The 27,037-nt window shown below is 38.0% G+C and overlaps 1 protein-coding gene across 1 annotated transcript; it reads right to left on the bottom strand.

Moving 5' to 3' along the window:
- Positions 1-378: 378 nt before the first annotated feature.
- LOC139732855 (anaphase-promoting complex subunit 7-like) lies at positions 379-27,037 on the bottom strand. Its single transcript, XM_071643695.1, has 15 exons — positions 26,932-27,037; positions 24,047-24,169; positions 23,167-23,337; positions 13,351-13,466; positions 12,609-12,722; positions 11,622-11,709; positions 10,316-10,411; positions 9,461-9,549; positions 8,521-8,647; positions 7,617-7,758; positions 6,035-6,180; positions 5,293-5,405; positions 4,495-4,611; positions 2,125-2,293; positions 379-390 (listed from the first exon to the last, which is right to left on the bottom strand). Exons 1-15 carry the CDS (start codon positions 27,001-27,003, stop codon positions 379-381), a joined length of 1,695 nt encoding a protein of 564 aa, XP_071499796.1. The 5' UTR covers positions 27,004-27,037.

Below are 27,037 nucleotides of genomic sequence, written 5' to 3'. Positions count from 1 at the left end.
TACACGGACACTCCTCCACCATACGGGAGAGGTGGCAGCTCTGTGTACAATGAATGCAGGCAGATCATTTGCTATTTGTTCGTCAGCTGCACAAAATTGGGGGAGTTTCCAAAGAGCAATCAGGGAAATACTTGTGTGTTACATTCATCTAAATAGGCAACAAATATTTCCACAATCAGGAAGGCTTCCATGTTGGCTTCCATTACAAAGACACTCCTCCACAATCATGGAGACTTGGCAGCTCTGTGTAAAATGCACATAGGCAGATCGTTTGAGATTTGCCCTTTAGCTCCACCATACACACTGTCTCTCTTCCTTTTGTCCATTCCTTGGTGTTGTCCTTGATGACCAACCCCACCCTTCCTGATCTTCTCGTCATCAACTGAGCCACTGTGAGCATGAAAGGAAGGAGGAGAGAAGGAAATGATGAGAAGGGGTAAACAAATCAGCAGACTTTATGGCTATTAACCTCATTACGTTTCATTTCATCGCCCTCTTAAAACTCATTACAGTTTTACTGAAATGATTACACTTTTTTTTTTTTGGTCAAAACTATGTGTACATCATTCCTGCATACATGTGCATTGCAGAGATGATGCAAAGGTGAGAGTACAGTGTAGATACATATGTATGCACATTGTCACAGGTCACTATTTTCATGCATACACTTGAACTCCAAAGGAGACATTATGGCCCGAATTCACAAAGGTGGTACAAATGAAACCATGGTTTAAACCATGGACATCAAGAGACCCGGGGGTCACACGCTCACCTGAGTATCGCAAGTTCACCTTCCATGCATTCTTGCAGACTCTTACGTGAGAACAGTGGAAACTTATGGTGGGGGTAGCTTTGAGAGTGGGGGCATGGTGTCCATTTACATATTCCATCACACTGTTAAAAATACCTACCAAGTACACTGTACTTTATAGAATGTTGGATTATGCAGCTTGGGGAAAAAAGACTTAAAGTCCTTTCACTTTTGATTAGAACTAGAGAAATATATTACTGAATATTCATTAATTTAGGAGGTTTGGACCCCCTGGGACCCCCAAGGAAAGTATGGTGCCCATTCAAACACTTTGAAATCTTATCCCCATGGGAATGCTACTTGCCAAGTTTGGTGAAAATCCATTATGTTGTTTTCAGCAAGAAGATGAAAATTTAGGCCCACATTTGGACACCCCCCCCCCCCAATCCCATCACTTCCTTGGGTCCCAAGGGGGTGGGGGGGGGGGGGGGAGGGCACCTCTGATTTTCCCATGAACAAACTTGAAACAACAGTCATCAATATACTGACTCATTGTACCAACTTAGCTCAATCACTTCTGGTTCCAGAGAAAATCTGTAAAGATTCATAATGGCACTTTCAAGAAAAAGATGAAAATGTACATTTTGGACCCGATTAGGACCCCTCCACACCCCCCTCCCCTGGGTCCCAAGGGGGGCACCCCTGATTCTGCCATGAACAAACTTGAAACTTCAGTCATTAATGTACTAATCTATAGCATTGACTTAGCTCTATCACTTCTGGTTCTAGAGAAGAAGATTTTTTAAGATTCCTTTAATAATTTGGGGGGGGGGGGGGCTTGGGCCCCTCTGGGGGCCCCCCAGGTGGGGTAAGGTGCCCACTTGAACAAATTGAGATCTTATCCCCCTAGGGATGCTATCTGCCAAGTTTGGTGAAAATTGGTAAAGAAAATCGGTCAAGAAGAAGATGAAAATGGAAAAAGTTTACGCACGACGGACGACAGACGAAGAGCGATCGCAATAGCTCACTTGAGCCTTGGGCTCAGGTGAGCTAAAAACCATGGAGCGCCAAGTGTCGCATGGAATATTCGTTACGAAATCAGTCATTTCGCCGATGAAATGATTATTTTGTAACAAAATGATATTTTGTGACCAAATGAACAATTTCGCTAACGAAACGGTCATTTTGTCGATGAAATGACCAATTTCATAACGAAATATTCCGTGCGACACTTGGCGCTCCATGGTTTTTGTCCATGGTTTAAACCATGAGTTCATTTGTACCACCTTCGTGAATTCGGGCCAATGTATTTATCTATTTTCGCTCGTATTAAATAGCCAGAATGATTGATGGTTTGACAGTTAAAGACTCACCTCGTTGTCGACCCACGACCCCTCCGGGTCGCTGTTTTCGTATTCGCCGACGTCCTCTCCGCTCTCCTCGATGGCGTCCATGTCGTCTTCCACCGTGGCCTCGAGACTGTCGCTGGCCTTCTCCACCTTCTGCATGCCTTGTAGTGCCTTGTCATTCTCTGGGTCCATGCTAGACAACCAAACGCCAGAGGGGAAATGTACAGAAATTGGCTAACTTGGGCCTTATTCATCTTAAAGAGGAGCTCCATTGACATGGGTGATGAGATGTATCACCATGCACATGTAAAGCAAACTAGAAGCATTATGATGCGGGGGCACAGAATAGAGTTAAATACTCACTGTATATGCCATATTATTTATTTCAAAAGTGTAATATTTGGTAGTCGTGATTTGTGAGGTGATTTCAGGGGTAGTGGAATACTCTGTCAAAAGCTACAGGAACAAAGCAAGAAGTAAGTTTTATCTGGCAATTTCCACCATGGAGACAATAAACATTGCATTTCTTTTAACCCGTTGAGGAGTCCCAAGTATACTCAGGCAGGTGTCTATGGGAAATGCGTGTTGTAGCAAAATCAAACCATCCTCAATGGGTTAAAAGAGACAAGATTTTCAAGAGTGTTTGTTATTGAAAATACTAACTGCCTAGTGGAATTTGTGAAAATAAAGACATTGCACAGCACATGGTATATAGGGTATGCCTTGTTAGTGCTAAGGGTACAAAACCAATCTGAATAATAGTCCTCCTCTTCTTCTGTAACCCCTAGCATGTTAACTATCTGCAAATTATGGGATTCAGCTTTGATTGCCTACATCATGCACTTGATATCTATACTCCCTGATGGGCCCAACAGGAGTAAACTATACCTAGATTTAAAACTTTACCCCTTCTAAATCCCCCCCCCCCCCAAAAAAAGAAACGTATGTGAAAACGCATCACGAAACAAAAAGATGCTGCAAAATAGGTGGAATACCTTAACCTAGTCAGTCTTTAGTTTGGGATATTTTCTGAAAGAGCGATTCTTCCACAGAATTCCAGAGTTTGGGATTATAAAGCAAATGGAAATTTGTGGGTTTTTTGCATATGTGACCCCCTACAACAAAAGGGTCCGAAAGTCGGGGTAGGACAATTTTCTGAAAATGGCATGACATTATTCCCTTACTCTTCTACTTTAATATCATATATAGCACAACTCATAAAAGCACTCGGTTGTGGAGATATTGATGATTTTATTAGCGCATGTCAAGTGGTTAAGGAAATCAGAGTTTTGAGAAAAACGCTTTCAAAGTTTTCCTTCCTATGCTATCATGATCGAGGGGAGGCGAGACAGTTTTAACACTGCTTGACAATAGAAGGCATGCTCCTAGTGACGTCAACGATGTTCATTCAAGCTTAGCGCCAGCGGTCTACGCATGACCAATCAGTAATCAGGATGCCACGCACTGACCAATAAGATCACTCCCTCGTTGCTAGGGGCGGAGTCTAGCTGCGGCGCTAAAATCCAAATCTTCGGACATGTTTCTGTTACGTTTGAAATCGGAAAATCATGGCCCAGAAAAATGCCGATTTCTTGCCTTTGCTTTAATCATTTAGATTCAAAATTTCGGCAGATGATAGACAAAACATTACACTACAAAATTATGCCAAAAACAGAAATCCGATTGTTTTGACCAATTTTGATGATGCAACTTCAAACTCGATTTTCTCGGCTCAGCTGTCAGCAACTTTAGGATCCTTTTGTTGTAGCAGGTCACATATTTTTTGAGAAAAATGTGACTGTGTATAGTTTAGAGGACTTTTTCATTTCTTAAAAACCCTTCACCAACACTTCAGCTTCAACTCTACTTATCTAGTATCATTAGAAAAGATGAGGCTACTGCTTTATAGAAGTTAGCTTTACTCATGAATAGAATGTGCTGATAGAGTGCACAAAACTTCAGCTTAATCTGATAATCCCTTCAGTGTGGTTGCTAAAGAGTTTTACATCCTGTTTGTTTGTTTTTTGTCTCATTCATCGAGCAGGGCACAGCTTTGGTGAGATTAAGTGCTTGAATAGACATTAAACTTCAAAGCCACTAACTTTCTTTCCAGCATTTAGACAGGTTAGGAAAGTCCATTCGTCTTGAGCTATGCATCATTTTAAAGCCTAGAGTCTGCTCTTTCAAAATCTGCCTTGAACTAAAATTCCAACTTTTTGTGAGTTTTTTTTTTTCGGGGGGGGGGGGGGGGGGGGGGGGAGGGGGTTGTGATGCAGGGTCACATATTGAAAGTATGACCACAACTGTCATCAAGAGCAACAACTGGTAAACTGTCTTCACAGAGATAGGTAGATAGAGAGTTGAGTGACCGCTAGACCCGAGTGACCGACTGACCTGAGTGAGATGCTGTACTGGTCAAGGGCCTCCTGGGGCTCGTTGTTGAGTGAGAGACAGTCTCCCAACATCTGATGCAGCTGACTGGTGCTCTGCTGTTCCAGCTGCTTCCTCAGGCTGTATCAACATAAAATGGTAAAATTACTTGGTGATACATTGTAGTAAGGGGTATCAAAGGCAAGCATCATTGATAAGATGGTATGTGCACAATCTTTTTGTATGCCATAATATTTTAATACTATTTCAATTTCAATAATATTTCAATACTATGCAGGAGACCTGCATCTCCAGCCTTTACTCACTCCTGAGGACGGACAGTCAACTGTCCGAAATGTCGAGTCCTTCTCCTTGCTCCATACTCCTCTCTGGTTCACAGTCCTTTTCAGGACTACACACACTCCAGAAAGAATACTCTCCCTCAATTTCTTGCTTTTTCTCCTACCTTCTCATTCCTCCTTTCATTCCAACAGTCCTTTTCAGGACTCACATGTGGTGAACTGCAAACCGAGCACATGTTAAGATTTTATTTGCTCAAAACAATGCAACCATCTTGTGAAATTTGCAACAGAGCAGCACATTTGGCATTTGATGTTGCAAGCTACTATGTCACGGTTACAAAATAGCTTTCACATCAGTATAGAGAATTGCAAAAGATTTTAACTTCCTTCAGTGACACATGATTAAGCAATGGAGTTACAACTGTATAGATATAGATTTAAATTACAATTAAAATCAATAAAGGTCCAGGTCAAGATACATTCAAATCTACATACGTAGATGGGGACTGGGATATCTTACAGCTGAATGGCCCCTGGATACTTCTGTTCTTCATTCAGGATCTCCACAGTGAGGTAAATGGCTGGTAAATAGTTGGGATCTTGTTGTAGCACCTTCTCCAGCATGGTTCTTGCCTGGCGGGGCATAAAACAAATAATGAACAATCCAAACAAATTAATACACATGCATTACCACTAATGTTAATTAATGGACAGTTGTCCTTTCATTTCTTTAGTTAGGCCTTTTTTAAGGCATAAAACAAATAATGAACAATCCAAAAGGAATCAAGACACTTGTGCTATAAAGCTGATGTTAATTAATGGACAGTTGTCCTTTCAGTTCTTTAGTTAGGTCTTTCCTATACTTTGTTCTACACAATAAGACAGATGTTCTTCAGTAATGTAAATGGAATAATGCAAGTACCATTACAATGCCTACCAAGTACAAAATAGTACCCTGCCAAAGAACCCTTTAAAACATGAAACATTCACAAACATGGACAATAGTGTGGACAAATACAGGTTATGCTATCTATAAATACAATGCATGTGACTTGCAGTAAGGACTGAAAGCTGCACAAATTCTATGGTTGATAATCAAAGTGAGAATTGAATATCAAAATCAATCAAATTAAACATTTGAAATGAAAATACATTCTCAGAACATTACAAGTGATCAACTTGACAAGAAAATCTTCAAGGGGAACTGTTTTTCTATTCTATATTGTCAGCAGTGCGAGGTGTTGTTGCTTGTTTTTCACTACCTTTTCCATGGACAGTCTGTCCCTGGCGAGTAGTGAGGCCAGGAAAGTGATAGTTCTGGGATTGTTCCCGAGGACCTTGACCGAGTTAGTGAAAGTTGTGATGGCGTCTCTTATCCTGTTGGCTTTCACGTAGCATTCTACCAGGCCTGAAACAATATGGCAAGGTTTAGTACAAAGCAGCACAGATTTATTCTCAAGTTATCTTGAAGTATCAAGGAATGATTATTTGCTAACACATCAGACACATGGAAAACTCTGAACACGATCCAGTCAAACCCTGTTACAGTGAACACTGATACAAGACTTGGTTTTTGCAAGATGATTTTTCCTGCATACATATTTTTAACATGCATGTCTACGGCATGTTCCTTGGTACAGTGAGCTAGTTCTGAAAACACATAATGAGATTTCATAAGTACAAGAGGATTTTACTAGTACAGATGTCACTGTTAAGCCTTACTTGCTTTGTTTGTTACAATGAGATTAAAAGAGTGAGGGGAAACGCTTGATGTTGTAAACAAGCTTCGAGGAGTCACGACCAGGAGCACATCTGATGTACTCAAGATTCTTGTTCACACAGCATGCGCACAAGCAATGTGGTGCACATCACACCTCTGATCGCATAGAAAGGGTAGAGGTTACACTGGCTGTGCAATGCAGGTATAAAAAGTTTCATGTCTGTAGCATGTACGGTAGTTTACAACATACTTTCTACCAATTTATGCACATGGTAGCAAGAGAGGTTGTGACAGATGCTTTGGTTATGATTGGGAGCATGTGCTTCCACTCCTGTATGGAAGATAGGAATTCATGGAAAGCTCGTCATTGGAAACAAGTAAAGCATTCTCCCCCCCCCCCCCCTCCCCCTCACACAAACACACACACATACTGTTTTTTTCTCTACACAGTAGGCTACTAACAGATAAACTGAACCTGCATATAAACTAGTTGGTTAGTTTAAAGGTTCCGTTTACCTTTGGCAGCAGTGATTTAAAATTTTTTCAAGATATCACATTTGATGCATATGTGTAGGTCTGTTGTATCACAAAACATCCTATCATATAAAATTTTTGCAATAAAGCCTAAAATATAAGGAGATAACAGTATTTTTCTCAATAAACCATAACTGCAGACGGTTTAGTATGGAAACATTTTTATTATGACTATTGTTCACATTTTACGTATTTAACAATACTTAACATCAGTTATATGGATTCAAATTTTTACAGTAGTTGTTTCTATCCCTATCTCAAAGTTTAGAACTATTTTAAAGCACTAATGCTGGGTTTTTGTTTCATCTGCAAATGGTAAATTATGCCTTTAACTGTCAGTTTCCAAACACATATTTACAAAGTTACTTTTCATAGTACGGTTAATATATGACCATGACTGTATGTTGCTACACAATACACTACTGTAGATGCAACACAAAGGTCCTCAGCTGACACAACTGTGGGTTATCATATTGAAAATTATGCATGTTAGCCTTTAAGTATGAAGAAGACGATTTTCGAGGCATTATAAGGAATGGCATGTTCACCAGCGATAGCTGGGAAGGGATATGTTTCCTGCGGATGCTCACCCTCGTGTGCCTCGAACCGACTCGGTGCGCACCTGACTGCCTCCCTGAAGTGAAGGGTGGCCTCTGGTACCTTGTTCATCTCCAGCAAACCTTTACCCTTCAGGAGCAGAGCTTGGACCTTGCCCCCTTTCAGAGGATATGCCTGTAAAAACACAGACACACAGACACGCAGAGGAACACACAGAGAGATGAATGATGGAGAATGAAAAAACAATGAACAAAAAGCAATCCAAAAACTATAAAACAATCAAATAAACAAACAACCTTCAGACTGGCTGTACACTGGAGAATGAAGTAACCATACCTACAAAAAACAATAAAACACACTCACGAAAGAAAACAATCACACATGGCAATCTTCCCCCTCAAAAAAAAAAATACAAACAAGCAAACAAACAAACAAACAAACAAACAAACAAACAAACAAACAAACAAACAAACAAACAACCCCAACCTTCAGTCTGTGCACGAAACCATGAGAGACTATTTCCAATGTATGCTCCAGCTGATGGTGTAAAGGTGATAGTCTTTTTAAAGTGATATAACCTTCACTCTGATAGCAACGAAACAAAAGCTTGCCACGGTTTGTCACTAAATGAAAAGCTTGGCTGGCGTGAGATAAAAATGTGATTCTTGTTATGAAAACTGAGCCTTCCTGAACACTAGTACAACAACTGTATGGTGCAGCTATTGATATCACTTCATATTCAAGACCCTATGATGCTGGAAAAGGTCCAAGAAGCAACATAAAATACAAATCCATATCAACCTTGCTAAAGTAGATAACAGAACCACCTACATAGGGACAAGAAAATAGTGAAAACCTTAGGACATGAATCAACAGAGTTTGCTTCAGCCTTCACGGTTGACTGACAGACAGACGGACTATGTAAAACACTTGTACCTTCTGTGCAAAGTACACTGCCCTGGCAAATCTTGATTGGATAGTCGGAGGACAGAGACAGTAGTAACCCATGGCAACCCACGGCTCTCCTCGCTTGTCTGTCACTTCCATCAGCTCCGATGACAGACTGTTAGGAGGGATTGGGTAGGGGTAGAGTCCATTCAGAGATTGCTTACACACTATGAAGATTCATGATCCTAAACTGATACATGTCACATACTAGTTTATACCCATTCATATCCCCTCCTAGCTAGCGCCGGTGAACATGCCAGTCATGTTAATAGTTAATGTCTAAAGTCAAAAATTTGAAGATTTAATTTCACTTGATTTAAATCTATTCTAATTTCTTCCACAGAACATAATGAAAGCAAATTACAACTGATATTGAGTACACACTGATTGATTGTAAGATGAAAATTAGAGGCAATTAACAAATTGAAAGGATGTATATCTGGTACATAGCTTGAAACAAAACTTGTCACATTATCCATGTGTTGTGTACAACATTTAATAGTCAAGAGCATCCCTTGCCTTGGCAAGTCTGAAGATGGAATAGTTTTATACATTTCAAGAAAATGTTTCTTGCGAGAAATGAATAAATGTGATGACACTTTCTGTGTTAAGGCTGTCACTTGAAAAGTACAAATGAGCATATTTTGTGCGATGCAGTTGTGATGTTTTCTTACATGGGATACATCCATTGACAAAGATATCTTTAAAAGAGAATTGCATATATTCTGTTGGAAACATATGCTATGGCGCTATGACATAGGTAAGTAATCCAATCTTGGTTCAATAGCGGTAGAAAGTCAAAAACCAAACCACCAACTAAATAGCAGACAATGTACAAATGTCACTGACAGTGGTACAGAAAAAGAGAAGTGTGTCTACTCTATCAAAAGACAGAACTGATATTGATAATGAAGCTGATATAACTCACCTCTGGAGTTCTTTGGATTTCTTCTCTTTGTATAGAATGTAGGAGTAGATGTCCATTCCTCGCAGGTACTGGGGATCTAACGAGTGAACCTGGTGGATGCAGACAAGAACAACCATGATATAAATAATATGATCCTTCATTTCTTGCGGCTTTGGTCCCTACTTGTTGAAAACCAAAAGTATTTACAAATGTGTCACACAAACAAATACCACAATCGATGATTCAAAAGCTATTTGGCCTGTTTACTTTCAATGCAAGACTGAGAACAAAAAATAAAGAATTGAGATGACATCTACGTTTTGTTTTGTTCAGTTTTTTTCATGCTGCCAGTGAAGCATGCTGGAGATATTGAGATAAATATTAAAAGTTGTGCATTCCTTGACTCTACTTACAGCGTTGCACACATTAACAAGCCTAGAAAAAACATAGAAAATATGAATTTTCATTCTCTTTCATTTTTTGAGGCTACCCTGCAGAAATCAAGATTTAAAGATAAAGTTAATATATTCTTTAAGAAGGGAAATTTCCCAATCAAACTCTTTACTTAAAAGCACACAAATGAACAAATAACAAACAAACAATAACAAAATATGTAAAACATTGTCTGCAGCATTAATATTTGTGCTAGTAGTTTTCACACAGCATTTGTATGGCTCTTATTTAGATTTTGAAGTTTTTTCTAATCCAAAGAGGTTACCCTGTAGAGAGATGTCAAATCTAAGCTTGTAAAAAAAAAAGGCTAACGTTGATCCCCCCCCCCCCCCCCACCAATAATTGTGACAGCTTCAACGCTGTGATACGGTGGAGGGCTCAAATGACCTCCTGTGGGTACAAAGGTCAAGGGTTGACTCTCACCCTTCTGTAGATGGTGGATGCTGTGGACAGATCCCCAGACATGAAGTGGTTCTCAGCGAGACAGCACAGTACATCTGTGTTCTCTCTAAGCACACTCTGTGGATTAAAACCAAGTTGCACACACAGACAGTGAGTGGTAGTACATGGAAGCATGGTATGAGAAAGTAAATAATCTAGACTTCTCTTAATTCTTTTTTATTTCAATTTTAATGGATCCTGTAATGTCACCTGCAATATAGAATAGAAGTAAATCACCATTATTTACTTGGTAATCAACTTATGACATTAGTTAAAGGGATGGCATAGTTTTGGCTTAGATGGGGCTTCATGTTTTTAATCATTTGTGAGATAATGAGAAACCAAACATGAAAGAGCATACAATTCAAAGAGTTTTTCAAAGTTTATTTGATGAAACTGGTTTAGAAATGGGCAGATATTAAAAAAGATAAAGTGGTAGTAATAATAAAAGTTTGGACCTAACTTTTACCAGGACTACTTTGTTTTGGGATATCTCAGCCATTTCATAACTGATTTTCAACAAATAAACTTTGAATTTTCCTTAGAATTGTATGCTCTTCTGTGATTTCTAATTATTTCACAAGTAGTTAAAGACATGAAGCCCAATCTCAACCAAAACTATACAGTATTAACCATCCCTTTAATTAATGATTGAAGATGGACTTCATCAAATTCAAAAGTGGGTGAAAATATGTAAAGTGCCATAAGAAAGCATGCAGGGCAAACACTGATAAAATGTGACATCAGACACACACTCAAAGAAGTCCTGTGAATTTGATATCAAAGTCATACCCCCATTTTCTAAAATTTTAATTAGAATGTGCTACCTCTGTACTTTTCCAGAAACTTTGTAAATTTATCTCTCCTGTTATTTGTTGGGGGTGTTTTTTTAATTTGAGCTTGGTAGTCCTACTGGCAGAAAAAAAGGCAATAAGTCTAGAAGAAGTACATAATGCCATCATCTAGAACATAAAAGCAATGATGAAGTGATAAAGTGACACATCATATTTGATAAATCACTTGAAAAATCACTTTCAGAACAGTGCCTTTTAAAATCTGCATTTCATTGATAAAGATCACAAATACCATCTAAGTTCTGAAGTCATGAGGGGTCGATAATCGGCTGTGGACATAAGAATAGACTCTGGCAGCTTTGCAGCAAACATATTGTAATCACAACTAAATCACTAACTTGTCTAATTACAAATTGTGTCCATGGCATGCACTTCCATGCTCCTTCACTCTTAAAAAAAGGGAGTAGTAACATAGATGTATACTTTACATTTACCCCTGTCTCCAGCACTTTGAAGGTGCTGACTGCTTTGCTGTATTCCTTGCTCGTGTTGTAGGCATGACCCTTCAGCCAGAAAGTAAGCCTGCAAGGGAGAATAAAGGACAAATAAGACTAAAAAAAAAAGAAGTACAGTGTACCTGATACTGTAAACGTCCATATTTTTGCATGATTAATTTTTCGTGCTGAGTGGCTCAAAAACATATTCCCGGGTTCTTGAATTTGCGCTGCGCTATTGTCAACCCAATCAAAATGAGCAGAGAAATTTGTGAATACACTTTCGCTGGTTTTAGAATTGCACTAGCCAAGTGTAGCGCGAAATGCTCGAAAACCAATGTACCACAAAGATTTGTGCATTCACAGTACTGCTTGTTTACTTACTCACACACATATACAGAGAGGATGGCCATGTACATATACATCAATACAGACAGACATCTAGTTGTGTATGGTCCTGCAGTTAGTTTCCCTGGTGGCACAAGTTCTGCCATTTCTGATGTGATCTCCGGGCTACCTAGTCTATGTATGTAACAGACTACATGATGTGCATAGTCTTTGTATGAATTACTGCACGATGTGCAGGTGTGTGACTGTGTCAGTGTGTGTGTGTGTGTGTGTGTGTGTGTGTGTGCACGTCTGTATGCATGTTGTGGCAAAATCTTTTTGTGTATCTACGATGGGCTTCTATCATCACATTTACAGACAAATTAATCAAAATGTTGCAGCTCACACACGAGGGAATCAAGTCTTGTGGGCAGCATTTAAAAATGTTTCAACCTTTCCATTCAGGATGATTCCTCTTCTGTATTGATTTTTTCCCTTATAATTTATTTATTGAAAAAAAAAGCCAAAAGATTCTACATGTATTACTCGGTGTGGCTATAAAGTGCAAGCTCACATGAGGAAAAAAAAGATTGTCCACAAACCTTTTCTGATTAATTCATGCATCATACTGACATTGTACTATTGGGCATTGGAGCTTACCATTCCACATTTGCAGAGCTGGGCATACTATTGACAGTGAGGAAAGCAACTTCAGTCCCTCTTACGCCGAGAGATAACAGGCCCAGCACAGCTTGCAGCGCCAGGGGACATTGCCTATTATGTAGACAGAGATTTCAATAAGAATAGACGTGTGAAACAATCATGTCATAAAAACTGAAATACTTTGTGGGAAAAGGTAGAGAAGGAGGACTACAACAAATAATATCTTACATATGTGGTTATTGGCTAAAAGAAAAAGTGGCCTTTTGAAGGACAGATTAATGATTTGCTTGCAATATACACTGTAAGACGAGTGTCTAAGTACTATTGATTCTCACGGTGACTGCATTCTTTGATAAAAGTCAAATACTCATTGTGGTCAGAGAGAATTAATGGATACACAGCAACAACGAAGCATCACGATGGTTGGCTGACTGTACTAAAGTGTGAGTGCCATAATCCTGAATTTGAAACACTGAAATACCCGGCCACTTCAAGGATGATAAATGAATAGCAAAATAACCACATAGAGCAGGGAATGTCAGTCCACAGAAAGACTACATTACAGGGTCCTACAAGAGACTAGCGGCCTTGTGTCTCTTGCCTGAAAAGTGCACTATCCAGCAGAGCTCTGCAAAGAATGTGATCCAAACTTCAAACTTTTTTTTTTTTTTTTTTTTTTTTTTTTTAATGTTACGGTGTATGTGTTTTTACAAAAGAACAGACACGATTACACCCATACCTCAGGACCTCTTTGTACCCATAGATGGCGGAACGTTCCATGCCAATTTTCTGGTAGAGTTTGGCCAGAGCCATGTTCACTTTGGGTTCTCTTAGCTTGGCAGGGATGCTCTCCAACTGTGAATTCCAGATACGATGACATGTGGATAAAATGGTGAGAAATAACTGCCATCATAATATCACTTCATGGAAAGTGTAACATAGTTGACTCTTTTTTCTTCTTCTTTTTTTTTTCTAAACAACAGGGGAAAACCAGCACTACTCACTTGCAAATGCAAACATATCTTTCATCAAGGCATTCTGATGACAAAACCTTATGATGAGCACTATCCCTCACGATAAAGGCCAGACAAAGTTAAATGGATTGCATCAGTTAAACTGCTTTACTACTGTAACTACTCTGGAAGCTATAGGAAAGTTCTATGAGTAATAGTAGGCCAGCCAAGACGATTTTTTTTTACTTTGGACGGCAAAATTTGTTAATGCTAAGTTTTCCAGCTGAAAGTCTTGCAAAAATACTCAAGTTTAGCGTACGGCCGGATGTCAAGCGCGTTTTTGCCGAAAAATGCCTTTTTTAGCACAAAATTTGAAAGAATGTCAAAAATCACGATTTTTAATTTTTTACCGAAATAAGTAATGGTTGATGAGTACCTTTCAAACTAGAAATGTGTTATCTTCCATTTCAAGTTTAGAACCTGACTAATATGCATTTGAATGTAGAATTTTTACACGCACATATATGGCGCAATGAAACATAAAAACTTGATTTACTCAAAATTGTACTTTGTAAAATCTACCAATATTTCAAAGTTTTTTTAAACTACCTAAATCAATCTATTCAAAAGTTTTTATTTTTCCGAAATATAATGTATGTTCTGATATCTTATGCAGCAAAGAAATTACAAGATAAGGCGAAAGATAACTCGTTTTATGTTATCCTAAATGGGACGATGTATTTTTACCGGACGCGCATTTTGAATGAAAAATCGAATGTATAGCGTAAGCCCATATATATTGTACATGGTATAGTGCGTGTAGGTATTTATCTTACATAATTGGCGAAGTCAATGGACAGGTTGGATAGCTGACTGCAAAACCCTTTGTGGCACCTTGATATGACTGAAATGTGCTTCTCCCCCCCCCCCCCAAAAAAAAAAAAATAAATAAATAAAATAAAATCAGTAGTGTTGTTACCATGGCAACTGATCACCATTAGGTCACTCCCTGAAAATTTCAAATATTCATGATTGTAAAACGTACGAAAGTGTTGAAACATTTTGTGTGTGTGTGAAAAATGTATCAATCTAACTAATCTATGTTTAACAATGAAACCTAAGAGTTATATATAAATTGTTTACTATGTTCGGAAATGGTTGTCATGACAACCGTGATAACAAATCACGTGTTACTGGGAAAAATTACGATACCAAATCTCCCATCCTGCATACTCACCCCTTCCCCCCGAGAATGCTTTGGAATTCATAATGCTATATATATAGTTTGCATTCTCAGGCCCTGAAACGGAGCCCTGCAAGGGATAGGCACGAAATCACTTTTACTTTTGTAATGTTCTAAGGCGAGGTGTTTGCATTTTATTTTGATTTATTATCCCGCAGAAGACTTATACTAAATGTTTCTTTTATGATGGTTGATTGTTTACATGAACGTTGTTTGGAACGCACACTTAGTCGGCGACATAAAAATTTTATTATGTATCCCGGATTTGTGTGAAAAAGTAAGACAAATATCATCCTCAAAAGAGAAAACAAGAAGTACAAAGGAAGTAGAAGTGAAATGCGTACAATGCAATAACAGCCTCATTTCCCCTTCCCATCATTAAGTCGGTTATATCATCGAGTCTATATTGCAGATTATATTAATCCTTGGCCAAGATCTATGTCCTTGGAGCAGACATGTAACAACTTGTTTGCTTGCAATTTGATTTTTTTTTCTATATCATCACAAATTTGTGAAAAAAAAAATCATTTCAGTTATCACCAACACTCTAAATTCCCAGTCAACCAACAAAACGTACTACACAATGTGCACACGCCCGCAACCACCGTTTCAAACAGCGTTCACGAATGAAATACAGTAAACAGTAAACGAGGCAATTTCTCTTTTTTAAAACAATTATTTGCCATTAGCGTACATTTACTAGAATAGCAGCACTTGACATCTATGTTGATGGTTACCAAAATGCTGATTAGAATACCATACACAGTAAGAACATGCTTGAATCCTGCAAAATATATATAATTATTTCTCATCAACAGTATTTCGTTTTGAAAGGTAAAGAACCTCAGTCTCCATTTGTGGACATCTAAAAACAAACAAAAAAATCCATCTGAAAGCAATCTTCTTAAATGATTAAAAGCATTAGGAAAGAATGAGTCCTCGGTGGAAATGTCTTCATGAACAAATCTCTGTGACATACAACTTTATATCCAAAGAGTTTGAAAAACAGTACAAACTGCGCTGACTACATTAACTGCATTGATAGCCTCAATTTTTTTTTTAAATGTGACATATACTATAATGTGTCCAGCATCACAAACGTTACACCAGTTAGAAAAACAAAATTTTCTCTTGAAGCAATATTTCAATATCTCTATCTTTTTAACAATTTGTGGTTACATATCCTAGCTAATTATGACTGTACGCTGTTGCATTGAACTTTCGTCAATGTACAACTAAATTAAAATGGTGACTGCCAGATTTTTAAAAATCTACTTTTAGTCTGATATCATTTTTGTGTTCTGCAGACCAGTGTGATAAGATATCTGTACTGAATACTCGTCTCTCAGTGAAGAAAAAAAAAATCACCTCTCCAAAATGCATGGGTAATGTTTCCCTCTAATACTTTCCCTTATTCCAAGTACCAGAATACATTGCTGGGGCCCTGAATAGCTAACATATATTACAATATTACCAACATCATGACAATTATGGCACATGTGAAAGAAACCTGGCAAAACATACATCTTGACCAGTACATTTTCTTTTCACTACTTCTTGTACTTGGCGTTTGGATTGAAACCTTTTACTTATGTTCGTTCCTTTAAGCTACATACTATTCTTTTATATCTTAAACTAGAAAAGAAAAAACATGCTCTATGCTATTTCCCTTCAGATTCACCAACTGTTACTTTGTGAAATTTTCTCTTTTTAAGCACTTCAACGTGCAGTTTTCTTTTTTTTTCTGACTAACATGTCACATATTTTCCTCCATCTGATGAAGAAAGGCAAAGTTCACTTCCCTTTTGTTGGCCCCCCCCCCCATAAAAACAAAAACAAAAGACATTCCAATCTGACAGGATTAAAATGTTGGCGTTTGGGCTTCAAAGGAAATAACAGGATCAATTTCCATGAACTACTAGTATGCGGCTTGTAACTCTGAGTCTCAAAGGCATGGTACAACTGTATAGTTTTGGTTGAGATGGAGATTAAGACTTTAACTTTTTGCAAGCAAATAAAAACAACTTATGAAATATGAAAGAGCATCAAATTCTTGGAGTAATTTGAAGTTTGTTTGATTAAAGTTCTTGGTTTTGAAACGGCCGATAATTTTTTTAAAAAGTGACACAGAATGATAATACAGTGTAATTAGAAGTGGGTGCCACCTTTTATTAGGACCTCTTTGTTTTTGTACATCTCCGCCTTTTCAAAACCAATTTTTAACAAATAAATTTGGAATTCCTCTTGGTATTGTTTACTCTTTAATATTTCATAACAGGGTTCTCATTATTTTACAAAATCTCCATCTCAGCTCCCATCTCAACCAAAAGTAGACCATCCCTCATCCATCAAAATTGGAAGTAGATCTATATCAAATCATATTGTAAATGCTCTTTGCCAAGTATTGTATTGCACATTTTGATATCAGGCCTTGTTTTACTTCATCACTAAGGGAAAAAAAGAAAAAAAAATAGAAAAGAAGCACTTAATCTGGATTAGTAGAAATTTCTAATATATACACATGTCTTTTATATATTCAACTTCTATAATAGTCCTGAAAGCACATTGTGATTATATTTGAGAAGTTTAGATGGATGCATTCCACATGTAAGTTCAGGTTCTGATGACATCCTTCATACGTAATCTGGATGCGGACCGGATAGCCTGGCAGGGTTGTTTCTGGAGAGAGACAGAGAGAGAGAGAGAGAGAGAGAGAGAATGGTATATCCGTCTTTACTTGATGAGGAAAGTGACAAGGGCATTTTAATCTTTGGTGAAGACACAGTGAAATAATTACGCTAATAAAGACATACGGTTACTTGATTTCCTCTATATGTAGTGTTTCCTTGAAAATGTAAAGTATATTATTTTATACAGTAGATCCTAATTGTAGCACTTTAACCGTGAGTACACGATGAAATATAAAATGTAGGAAACTTTCATGATCCAAGTATCCATTTCTTTCCATTAAGCTTTTTATTCCATTCAGAAGAATTTCAAGGTAGTGCTTGCCTGATACTGCAACTGGATACATTCAACACTTTCGTGCATATAATGTCCCCGTGACCTTTCACATCAATACCCTCATAACTAATCAAAGTCAAATTGCTTAGAGGTTATGGCAACTTTGCCATCCGAAGATAAATACAATGTCATGGTAGCAATGCTCTACAGTCAATAAAAATCAGGGTTTCCCTGTAATTTACAATCAGCAGCAAAATCACAACACTCCTAACTAAAATACTACTTGTACAAGGCTCAGCAGGTAATCATCTCTTCTGTATAAAACCAAAGTTGAAGATGATCTGCTGAGTAAATGTTAAGTTATTGCAAGATGAGAATAGGACAGATGTGCGTGTGAATGGATGACTGCAACAACATAAAAACTCCTCCAACCATCTTTGACAGAGGCTAAAAAAAAAAAAAAATCAGCGTTAATTCATGTAAATCTTCGTTGTTGGAGTGATTGACTACATGCATATGCAGTACTGCATTCATTTAGCAAAACATGCGTTAATTTTCTGCCCAATGAACGATCGACAGTCAAAAATTTGGTCAAGATGTCAAAGGCTTGACAAAATATTCCAACATATTTGGGGTTTACATTTTACATGTACTATTGCTTACCTCCCATATTTCCTTTCGAAATAGAGTACAGGATGCACAGATTAGAAGTTGGTAGTCAGGACATCTGTCTCTTTCTTTTTTCTCTCTCTCTCTCTCTTGTCCGTAGTTGGCTGTGGTTTGCAGGGTCCATTTTGTCCACTTTGTGCTAATTCTGGTTGAAAATACAATTAACAAAAACTTAAATAAGTTATCATTTTTATGAGTGAAACAGGATAATCATACTGCAACAAAAAACAAACACATTCATCATGAATTAGAATTAATCATCACGATCTCATGAATCCCTCAGTATGAGATTTTGGATCTTCAGATCACTGTCAACATTAATTTGTCTTACATGTAATACATTAATCATGTCATTGTTATTATCATCTTTGATGCTCTAAAGCCATATCTTACTGAAAATGAATTATATAGGACGAAAGTCATCTTGACACCTGTAATTCCTGTACACAAATATTTGATTGTATCATGCTCTCATTTGTATGTGGATTAGAATATGATTTCCTTGCATAAATCGGTTTGTATTCATGAGATGATATTCCTAATTTCAAATCGTTGACACTTACTTGTGAGCTGGAAAGGGCATTCACATCGCAGTCAAGACATCTTTCTAACTCCCCCTCACTCTAGTGGATGTGATTTCAAACTCAGCATGTCCATTTGTTGCTGACACCTTGATAAAAATAAAAAACAATACATCACAGTTTATCACCCTTACGTCATACTTAACGCAACATAATAACAATGGAAAGTTAATTGATTTGAGACTACAGACGTATTTTCATCTGTTCACACATTAAACAATTGTGCCAATTGACATGGTTGAGAAATATTTCATTACATACAATATCTTACTTGATTACATTTATGTTTTGATTTTTATATGATCTCATCTTCAGTAGATAGAATACCGTTCTTTCATGTGATCCTCTACAATAGAACATGCAATGAATTTACAAGAAAACAAGAATACACATTTGATCATAGATTTGCTCCCCTTCTTATATAAATGGAGATACACGTGTATAAGATTATTCTCTCTTTGTTTGCAAAGTACTTGTACACTGCATTGTAATGCAACTGTCAAAGTGAAAACATGCTTGTTACAATTTATTCAAATGGAATAGGAATATTTAATACTCAATGTATTTAGATTTGGCATTATTTTCAACTGGGCACTGAAGTGACACATTTGATAATCAAACACTTAGTAAGTTAGTATTTAAAAGATATTTCAAATTAGACCGCTATTTAAGACATTTACCGTTTCTTACCTTCTGGTTGTTCTGCACTTTGTTGCAGACCAAGAAAGAGCTCAGTCTTTACAATTAGATTTTGGCAAGTCAGGATAGGCCTATGTCTCTCTCTCTCGATTGAAGTTTGAAGACAAGACTCAGTCTGTCCACTTGTTGGTACATCTAGCTGAAAACAGAAATCAACATGACTCAAATAATGTTTTTCATCTTTAAAGCAGAGCATTATAAGCTAACAGTGAACAAAAAATAAAATCAATTTGAAATTTGATTGTTTTGAAAAGGCATCTTGACATTGACATAATTTTCTTTGTTCCCCATGCAAATCAATTATAACTGAAAATATATCTCTTTTATTAAGATGATTTTTTTTTAGCTTTTTAAAAAGTTAAAAAAAGAAGAAGGAAGATATTTAGGTTTCAGTGAGTCGGTCTAAATGATCCATTAAAAATATAATATTTAATTTTTTTTTTTTCAAACGAACCTTAATTCTTTGAGACATTAACATAAGAACTTGGTACTTATGAGTAAAGACATTTCTAAATAGTTCCTCTTTGACTAGATCTATTTGTAAACTAGAACAGTACATGTAAATGATTCACAGATTAGGAGAGGTTGGCAGTCAGGACTGAACACTTTCTCTCTCTCTCTCTCTCTTTCGGGCATATTCGAATGGCAAGATCACTTGGTTGTAGACTCGCTTTTATATAAAACACCTAGGCCTAAATCCTAGACTCTTTTTCTGAACCCACAGGTCTACAAATACCAGAAAGAGTGGAATCAACCTTAGACCTATGCTCTAGAGACTAATATTAGTCTAGCTAATTCACGTTAGAGCTAATGTTAGGATCTTCTAATGTTAGATCTAACATGAACTTTTTGATCAAAGTTAGCCTACATAATATATAGTATAGTTAATATGCATAGATTTTAGAACCTCTAGATGCCTACAATTAGGTCTAGCTAGGCCTAGTAAGCTGGGTCTTTACAACAAAACTGCCTAGACATGAGTAGTAGTAGGTTACTAGAAACCTCTAAAACGTTAGGTAGAATCAGTGGCCCAGATCTTGACTAAGGTTAGACCTAGATCCTAATTCCAGACGCCAGCTATTTATGCTTCAGACCCCCGGCCCTAGTGTTTATATTGTAGGTCTAGTATATTAGACTCTAAACGTTGGTAGCTAGATCTACATCTACACCTTCTGTATAGACTACAGCCCCTTGCCCTGGACCTGGCTCTAGCCCTACAAATACATCTAACCAGCGCAGTAACGTTAGTAGTAGTGGGCCAGTACCGTCCACGTTATACAACTGCTAATGTGCTAACGTTAGGTGTTAAGTTCATTGTGATTATACTATCATAGGGCCTAGCCCGATTGAATTGTTTTGGCATAATAACAGGCGTAGCCGTACATTCTAGCACTAACAGTGTAACATTAAACGTTAAACACTACCCCTACTAGCTAGAATGTCTAACACTAACGTTAGTATTAACAGTTAGAGAGAGTGTAACCGTTAGATAGATTAGACCTAAGAGTAGACGAGGATTCAGTCCAACTGCATGTGATGAGGCCATAGATTACAAACCTAGATCGAACGAACAAGACACCTAAATCTAGACGTAGACCTAATGTTTGTTAGGCCTCTTTTCGCACCGTGTCAAGACGTGCTTTACGGAATAATCGGTGTTCCACTAACAAGCACCGCCGGCACGGTCGGGTGGCGGCCCGGGGGTTGGTAGGCATGCCCGCGCCCACGGGATCGGTGCGAAATACAGTAATTAAAGACATCGGCCTAACGTAGTACTAGCGCTTGAACCTTGATATTAACCAAGTCTCAGATCAAAGTTGTATATCTAACTGTTAGATCAAAACAGATTTTTAAGTTCCATTATGCAGTGCAATAAAGAACTATGTATTTATTTACTAAGGTACTTACATTCGAAGGAAATAGTCCCTTTTTCAGTCACCACGTTTCCAACTCAACGACCGAAACATGCAGCTCTCGCGCGAGAGATTTTACCTGTAGCTAGCTCGTAGGGGTAGACGTACGCACGCACGCACACGTATTAAGTATTCGCGCGCACACAAGCTGCGCGGGGCTACTGGAAAATGCTCGAAAATGCATTTTCTGAGTTCCTGCAAGTTCAGAGTTTTGAATAAAAGTAAAGATTTCTTCAAGAAAACTAGAAATAATATTGACACATTCAATTAAAGAAGCACTTGCAGTTTTATAAAACACTAAATTACTTTTGGAAGATCATCTAATTAGCTTGGAAAAACAAACTTTGCAGAACGTTAATTAATCTGTGAATATTATTTCGAGAAAACAACACCCAAACATTTGAGAGCCCCATATATGGCTGTACAAAATGACTTTTTAAATTGCTAAGGAAACACATTTAAATTGCAATTTCATTAAAAGGGACAATTAAAACTCATGATCTTTCAAATATCAATTGAATGCAAGCAAAAAATAAAAATCGTGATTTTTGACATGCTTCTGAATTTTGTGCTAAAAATGACATTTTTCGGCAAAAACGCGCGTGACATCCGGCCGTACGCTATTCCTTAGTATTTTTGCAAGACTTTCAGTATGAGAACGGAGCATTAACAAAAAATGCCGTCGAATCCTTATCTAGAGCCTTTTTTGAGGTTTGGCTGGTCTACTATAATGTCTGTTTGCTCAATCACTCACAACCTACCACATACACACCTATGTATAAGGGAGCTTAGAATCTGGAGTGAAAAAAAAAACAACAACAAACAAAAACAAACTCAGGCAACACATTAAAAAAAAAATCGTCTAAAAAAGAAAAAAGTAAAACATCGTTATCGATTTCTCAGCTGAGTGGAGCCATGAATATACCTATTAAGGAATTAAGCGATACCAAACTGTCCATTCTACACCAAGCATCATCTACTGCTATCAGCAGGAATGATGAACTGCAAACTGACAGAATAAATAATGAATACCATAAATGCACTACTCATTTCAGACACATCTTACATACTTACATTACAATTGGCTGCATTACATTATTCTCAACGGCAAAAAGGCAGACACATTTGAAATACATTAGGGAGATAAACATTTTCTCCATCTTTATCTCTATGCTATGGGGACCCCCCTCAAAACACAACCAAACAAACAAACAAACACTAAAAGAAGAAATCCATCCCAAGAATAGATAAACTTAAAAAAATGAAAATAGAATAAAATATTCCCTACAGAATGATATAAAAATTACAAAAATCAGATATGAAACATCTGCCTCTGCCTGTCACAAAATGTCACATCTGCCTGAATATTTCTTATTCGATTTTTGTCATTTTTGTATCGTTCTGTAGAGAAAATTTTTCTCTTTCTTGTGAAGTTTATTCAATTTTTTGGTGGATTTCCTCTTTAATAAGAGTCTGCATGGGTGGGGTAAAGGACTAAGCATATGGGATACATCTTTGATCTTACAAACCCACCACTGCAATGGCCTCCCTGTGGTTCTTGAGTTGGTTGTGGCACTGGTAGATGCGGAATCGAACATCAAGTTCTGAGGGTAAGCTGTCATCTGGCTGGCTAGTCTGGGTTGACCCCTTGGCCTTTGTCTTGTTGAGCATCTTTTTCAGCTGCAGAGCCTTGCGGTACATGCCCTAATGATATGCGTCAAGAAATACATAGAAAGTATGTTCATAATGTAACTTCATAAACTTACTGCCTTTGGAACATGTTCTGTTTATAACTGCTGACTATAGATGTTTAAATGAGGAGTTAGTGCCATTGCAACTGGTAATTTATTATTTTGTTTTTCTTTACTCTGTGCTACTTGTGCTAATGACTAGGGAGGCACAATCATTATCTCAGTTTTGTCTACAAATCTATGTAATTCTGATGTTTTTGACAATTAACCTGTCTCCCATGCATTCTTTAATCTCTGAAACTAACATTCCTCTGTTTCAAAGGTTAATGTCTTGTTTGGATCTCCTACACTATTGTATGAGCATGTTTACAATCTGTGTCCACTGCTACTTACAGTTTTAATAAGCCCTCTGAGCTTTTACTCATTTTCCTTTCTTTCAAAATTAATATCAGTTTGTGCAAAGCCTTATTCAAATTTTCCAAAACTTTATCATCATAAATATTAAATCATTGAAATTTGATTCAAATAAACATGATTAAAAAAAATAACATTAAGCAAAGTCAGGTTATTTCAAATTTGTCATCAGATTCATTAAATCATTCAACAAAATGTACATGTAAAAACACACACACACATTTATCATCCTTGCACTGTCTATATCCGCCTTTTCAAAGTACCAACAATCAAGAACTGTTATTTCAGTGTTCATTTCTCAATTTTACCTCAGCTCGCTTGTATTCCTGTTCCTCATAGAGGGCGTCAGCATAAAAAGCAAGAAGCTGATACCTTTCTGCAACAGTCAGCAACTCAGAGTTCTGTTCACTGGCTGTCTTCACCAAGTTTGCCTGAAATGAAATCACCATGGCAGTAAAGTAAGTCACAGAAAATGCAAAACACTGCAAACACTAAGCAGGGATCCAGGACTGAACATTTTAATGGCAACTCCATGAAAGATAAGATCCACTATGTTAGATTGATAATACTGATTTGTTTTCAAGCAACCTTTCTTTTCTTTTAGGTTATACTTATACTTATAAAAATATGATGAAGGATTCCTTATGCAAGATGAAAATGCATAATGAAAAGGATACAAAATTCTTCTATTCTTATTAGGTCCAGAGTTTCTATAGTTTCTACTTACAATAAAAATGCCAACTCTTACTCAGTCATCATGCACACATACCACTCTGATGTGCTTATAATGTACTTTCATATCTATATATTGGGCCATGTAGATATCTCAAATTCCACAAAACCAAATTGCACCAATTCACCGGAAATATTAAATAGCCTATTTCATATCACTCCTCTAAATGTTGACTTTCATGTCGCCGCTCAAAGCAACTCACTCTTTGCAAGCTTTGCATGATCTGTGTACACTGCCTACCCAATCCGACACTGGAAACTAGCCATCTTATTGCTAGGTGAACATGAGGGTATTAGAGTAATCATCTTTGTTTGTGGCAATGTGCCTATTTGTGGCAGGGGCATTCATTCATTGTTGTATTATGAAACTGCCCAATCAGGTTTGAGAGTACCATCACTTCCCATAACCCATGCGAGTAACTCCCGCTTTTGTTCTGTAAGTAGGACTAAGCACACTCAACGCTCTTGAGCTGAAAAACAAATGGACATTTCAAAGCTTCTCAAGCCGCTATGTTAGCATTTACTATTATAAACCAGTAAATTTTTAAAGGTTGATGGACATACCAACAACATTGTAGATATGCCTAGATACCAATATATTGTGTTGTGGGGGTCATTTTGAGATGATGGTAGAGAGTAACAGAGTTGGCCTCTGCTCGCGATTGCTGCAAATATGTAAAATGAATGATTTCACATGGTTTCAGGAATGGCAGCAAACAGGGCTACAATAGAGGGCACATGTTCTGGTTTATGTCAGATGGCATTACATTGGACATGCATTCAATGTACGCATGCAATCTGCAGGGTGCTGTAATAATTGAGCCTCTTATTGTGCATACCACCTACTGCCTCGGGCTGCAATCCGGGAGCATTCCCTGCCGCAAAATCAGACACGCTGCTGCTAACCAGCACATACCCTGCCACATAGACGGACATGCTGACCGCACATTGCCATGCTGGTCACTCTTGCTTGACCATGCAAATCACCATTGAGCTTATTACTTGTGCCCCATGCTGCATGTTGAGTGATCTGCATTTGTTAAAGTCATACTGCTAGTGATCAGATTATTTCTCCCGACTCTTAACGAGTTGGTGGAAGATTTTCCGAGGTTGCTAAAGTGTTTAAATGCCGCAAACAGAGATGAATACTCTGTTGTCTATGGGAGCTAAACATCAATGAATAACCAACAAAAATGTCAAATGGGTTACGTTAAGACAAGTTGAATGAAGTCGTAGAGAAATGCAGTTCTGTGAGACTGCACAAGAACATGGTCATACAAGACACACAGAGTCACAGACTTGTTTCTAGACACAAACAGTACACTGAAGTGACACAGCTCAGACTCAGACAGAGATGTACACAGTAGACAGACAGACAGACAGACAGACAGACAGACAGACAGACACACACACACCCACACACACACACACGTACACAGACCACTAGCACACGTCTGTGTGTGCATGCACCCTAGAAACTACACTTTTGAGTTTTTAGTCACTCGACCACTCCAGGTTATACTGTTTTTACTTGAAACATAAGTTGCATGTTGAAATGGCTCATTTCATGTGCTGACTGCTGCCAGTGCTGTGCTTTCGTGCAGGCATCGGGCAGCGTATTTACACCGACCATGTCTGTGATCATGCATGGTGATGACAGATTGCAAATTAAGGCTCGCGAGGAATCTCAGTCGTGTTGACTGTTGCCGAGTAGATCTAATGTTATATGACTGAGACTGAGTGAGAGTGAGAGTGACGACATAAAATGAAAGTCGACGATATCATTATCAATGCCGAATGGCAATGCTTTCTGATAACCACAATTTACCGCAAGGATGGAAATCAAAACATTAAGTATTTTCTCTTCTATTGGTGCAATTTGGTTTTGTGGAATCCAAGGTATCTAACGCATTAAACTTTCATGGATGCGAAAGTACATTTAATAGCGCCACCAGCGCGCGCCATCGCCACAAGGCCGCGGCCAAAGAGATTTTTCTCCTCCCCACCACTAGAGGGCGGACTCTACAGTGAAGTCAGTGATTTCATGGGGGCCGCCATTGTACCACTTAGTAATGGCAGACTTTGCGTACTAAGTATACATTTCTACAGCGCGTATTACGCGAACTTCTGAACTTTCACGCGAGTACGCACTTGATTTTGGCTGCTCCTCGATTGCTCGTTTGCTAGCGTGTTGTTAGCCCGAGGGGTGAGCCTACCGCCTCGTTGTCATCCAACCGGTAACCTTTAATAGTTCGGCGCATCCAACGCTCCCCTTGCGCTCACAAAACAATGGTACAGGGCGTATGAAGACCCCGCACTCTAGCAGTCACTGGGGAAAATCTCTTTGGCCGCGGCACGGACGCGGCACGGCGTTCTCTGGCTAGTCTTGTTATTTGCTAACATATTCTTTCATACGTGGGACTACAGTAATTCATTCATTGCACATATTCTTAGAACTTACCAATATCGCTAAATTTCCGAACAGTCCTTCCTTCCGGAGAAGTCGCACGTGATCCATTAGCCACGCACCCATATTACCTAGCTTATGCGACTTTATTTAGGCAAAT

The sequence above is a fragment of the Diadema antillarum genome, unplaced genomic scaffold, assembly GCF_040938485.1.
Source record: "Diadema antillarum isolate AM-2024a unplaced genomic scaffold, OU_Dant_1.0 seq00000454_RagTag, whole genome shotgun sequence".
NCBI classification, from domain to species: domain Eukaryota; kingdom Metazoa; phylum Echinodermata; class Echinoidea; order Diadematoida; family Diadematidae; genus Diadema; species Diadema antillarum.
The sequence above is the reverse complement of the archived record's forward strand: the minus strand, read 5'-3'. Positions and strand labels throughout refer to the sequence as shown.

Excerpts from the sequence above, each read along its gene's own strand:
- LOC139732855 (XM_071643695.1), bottom strand. The coding sequence starts at position 27,003 with ATGGGTGCGTGGCTAATGGATCACGTGCGACTTCTCCGGAAGGAAGGA. Across the intron at positions 12,723-13,350 it reads GGGTACAAAGAGGTCCTGAG|GCAATGTCCCCTGGCGCTGC; the intron begins GTATGGGTGTAA and ends TCTACATAATAG. Across the intron at positions 5,406-6,034 it reads ACAGACTGTCCATGGAAAAG|GCAAGAACCATGCTGGAGAA; the intron begins GTAGTGAAAAAC and ends ATGCCCCGCCAG.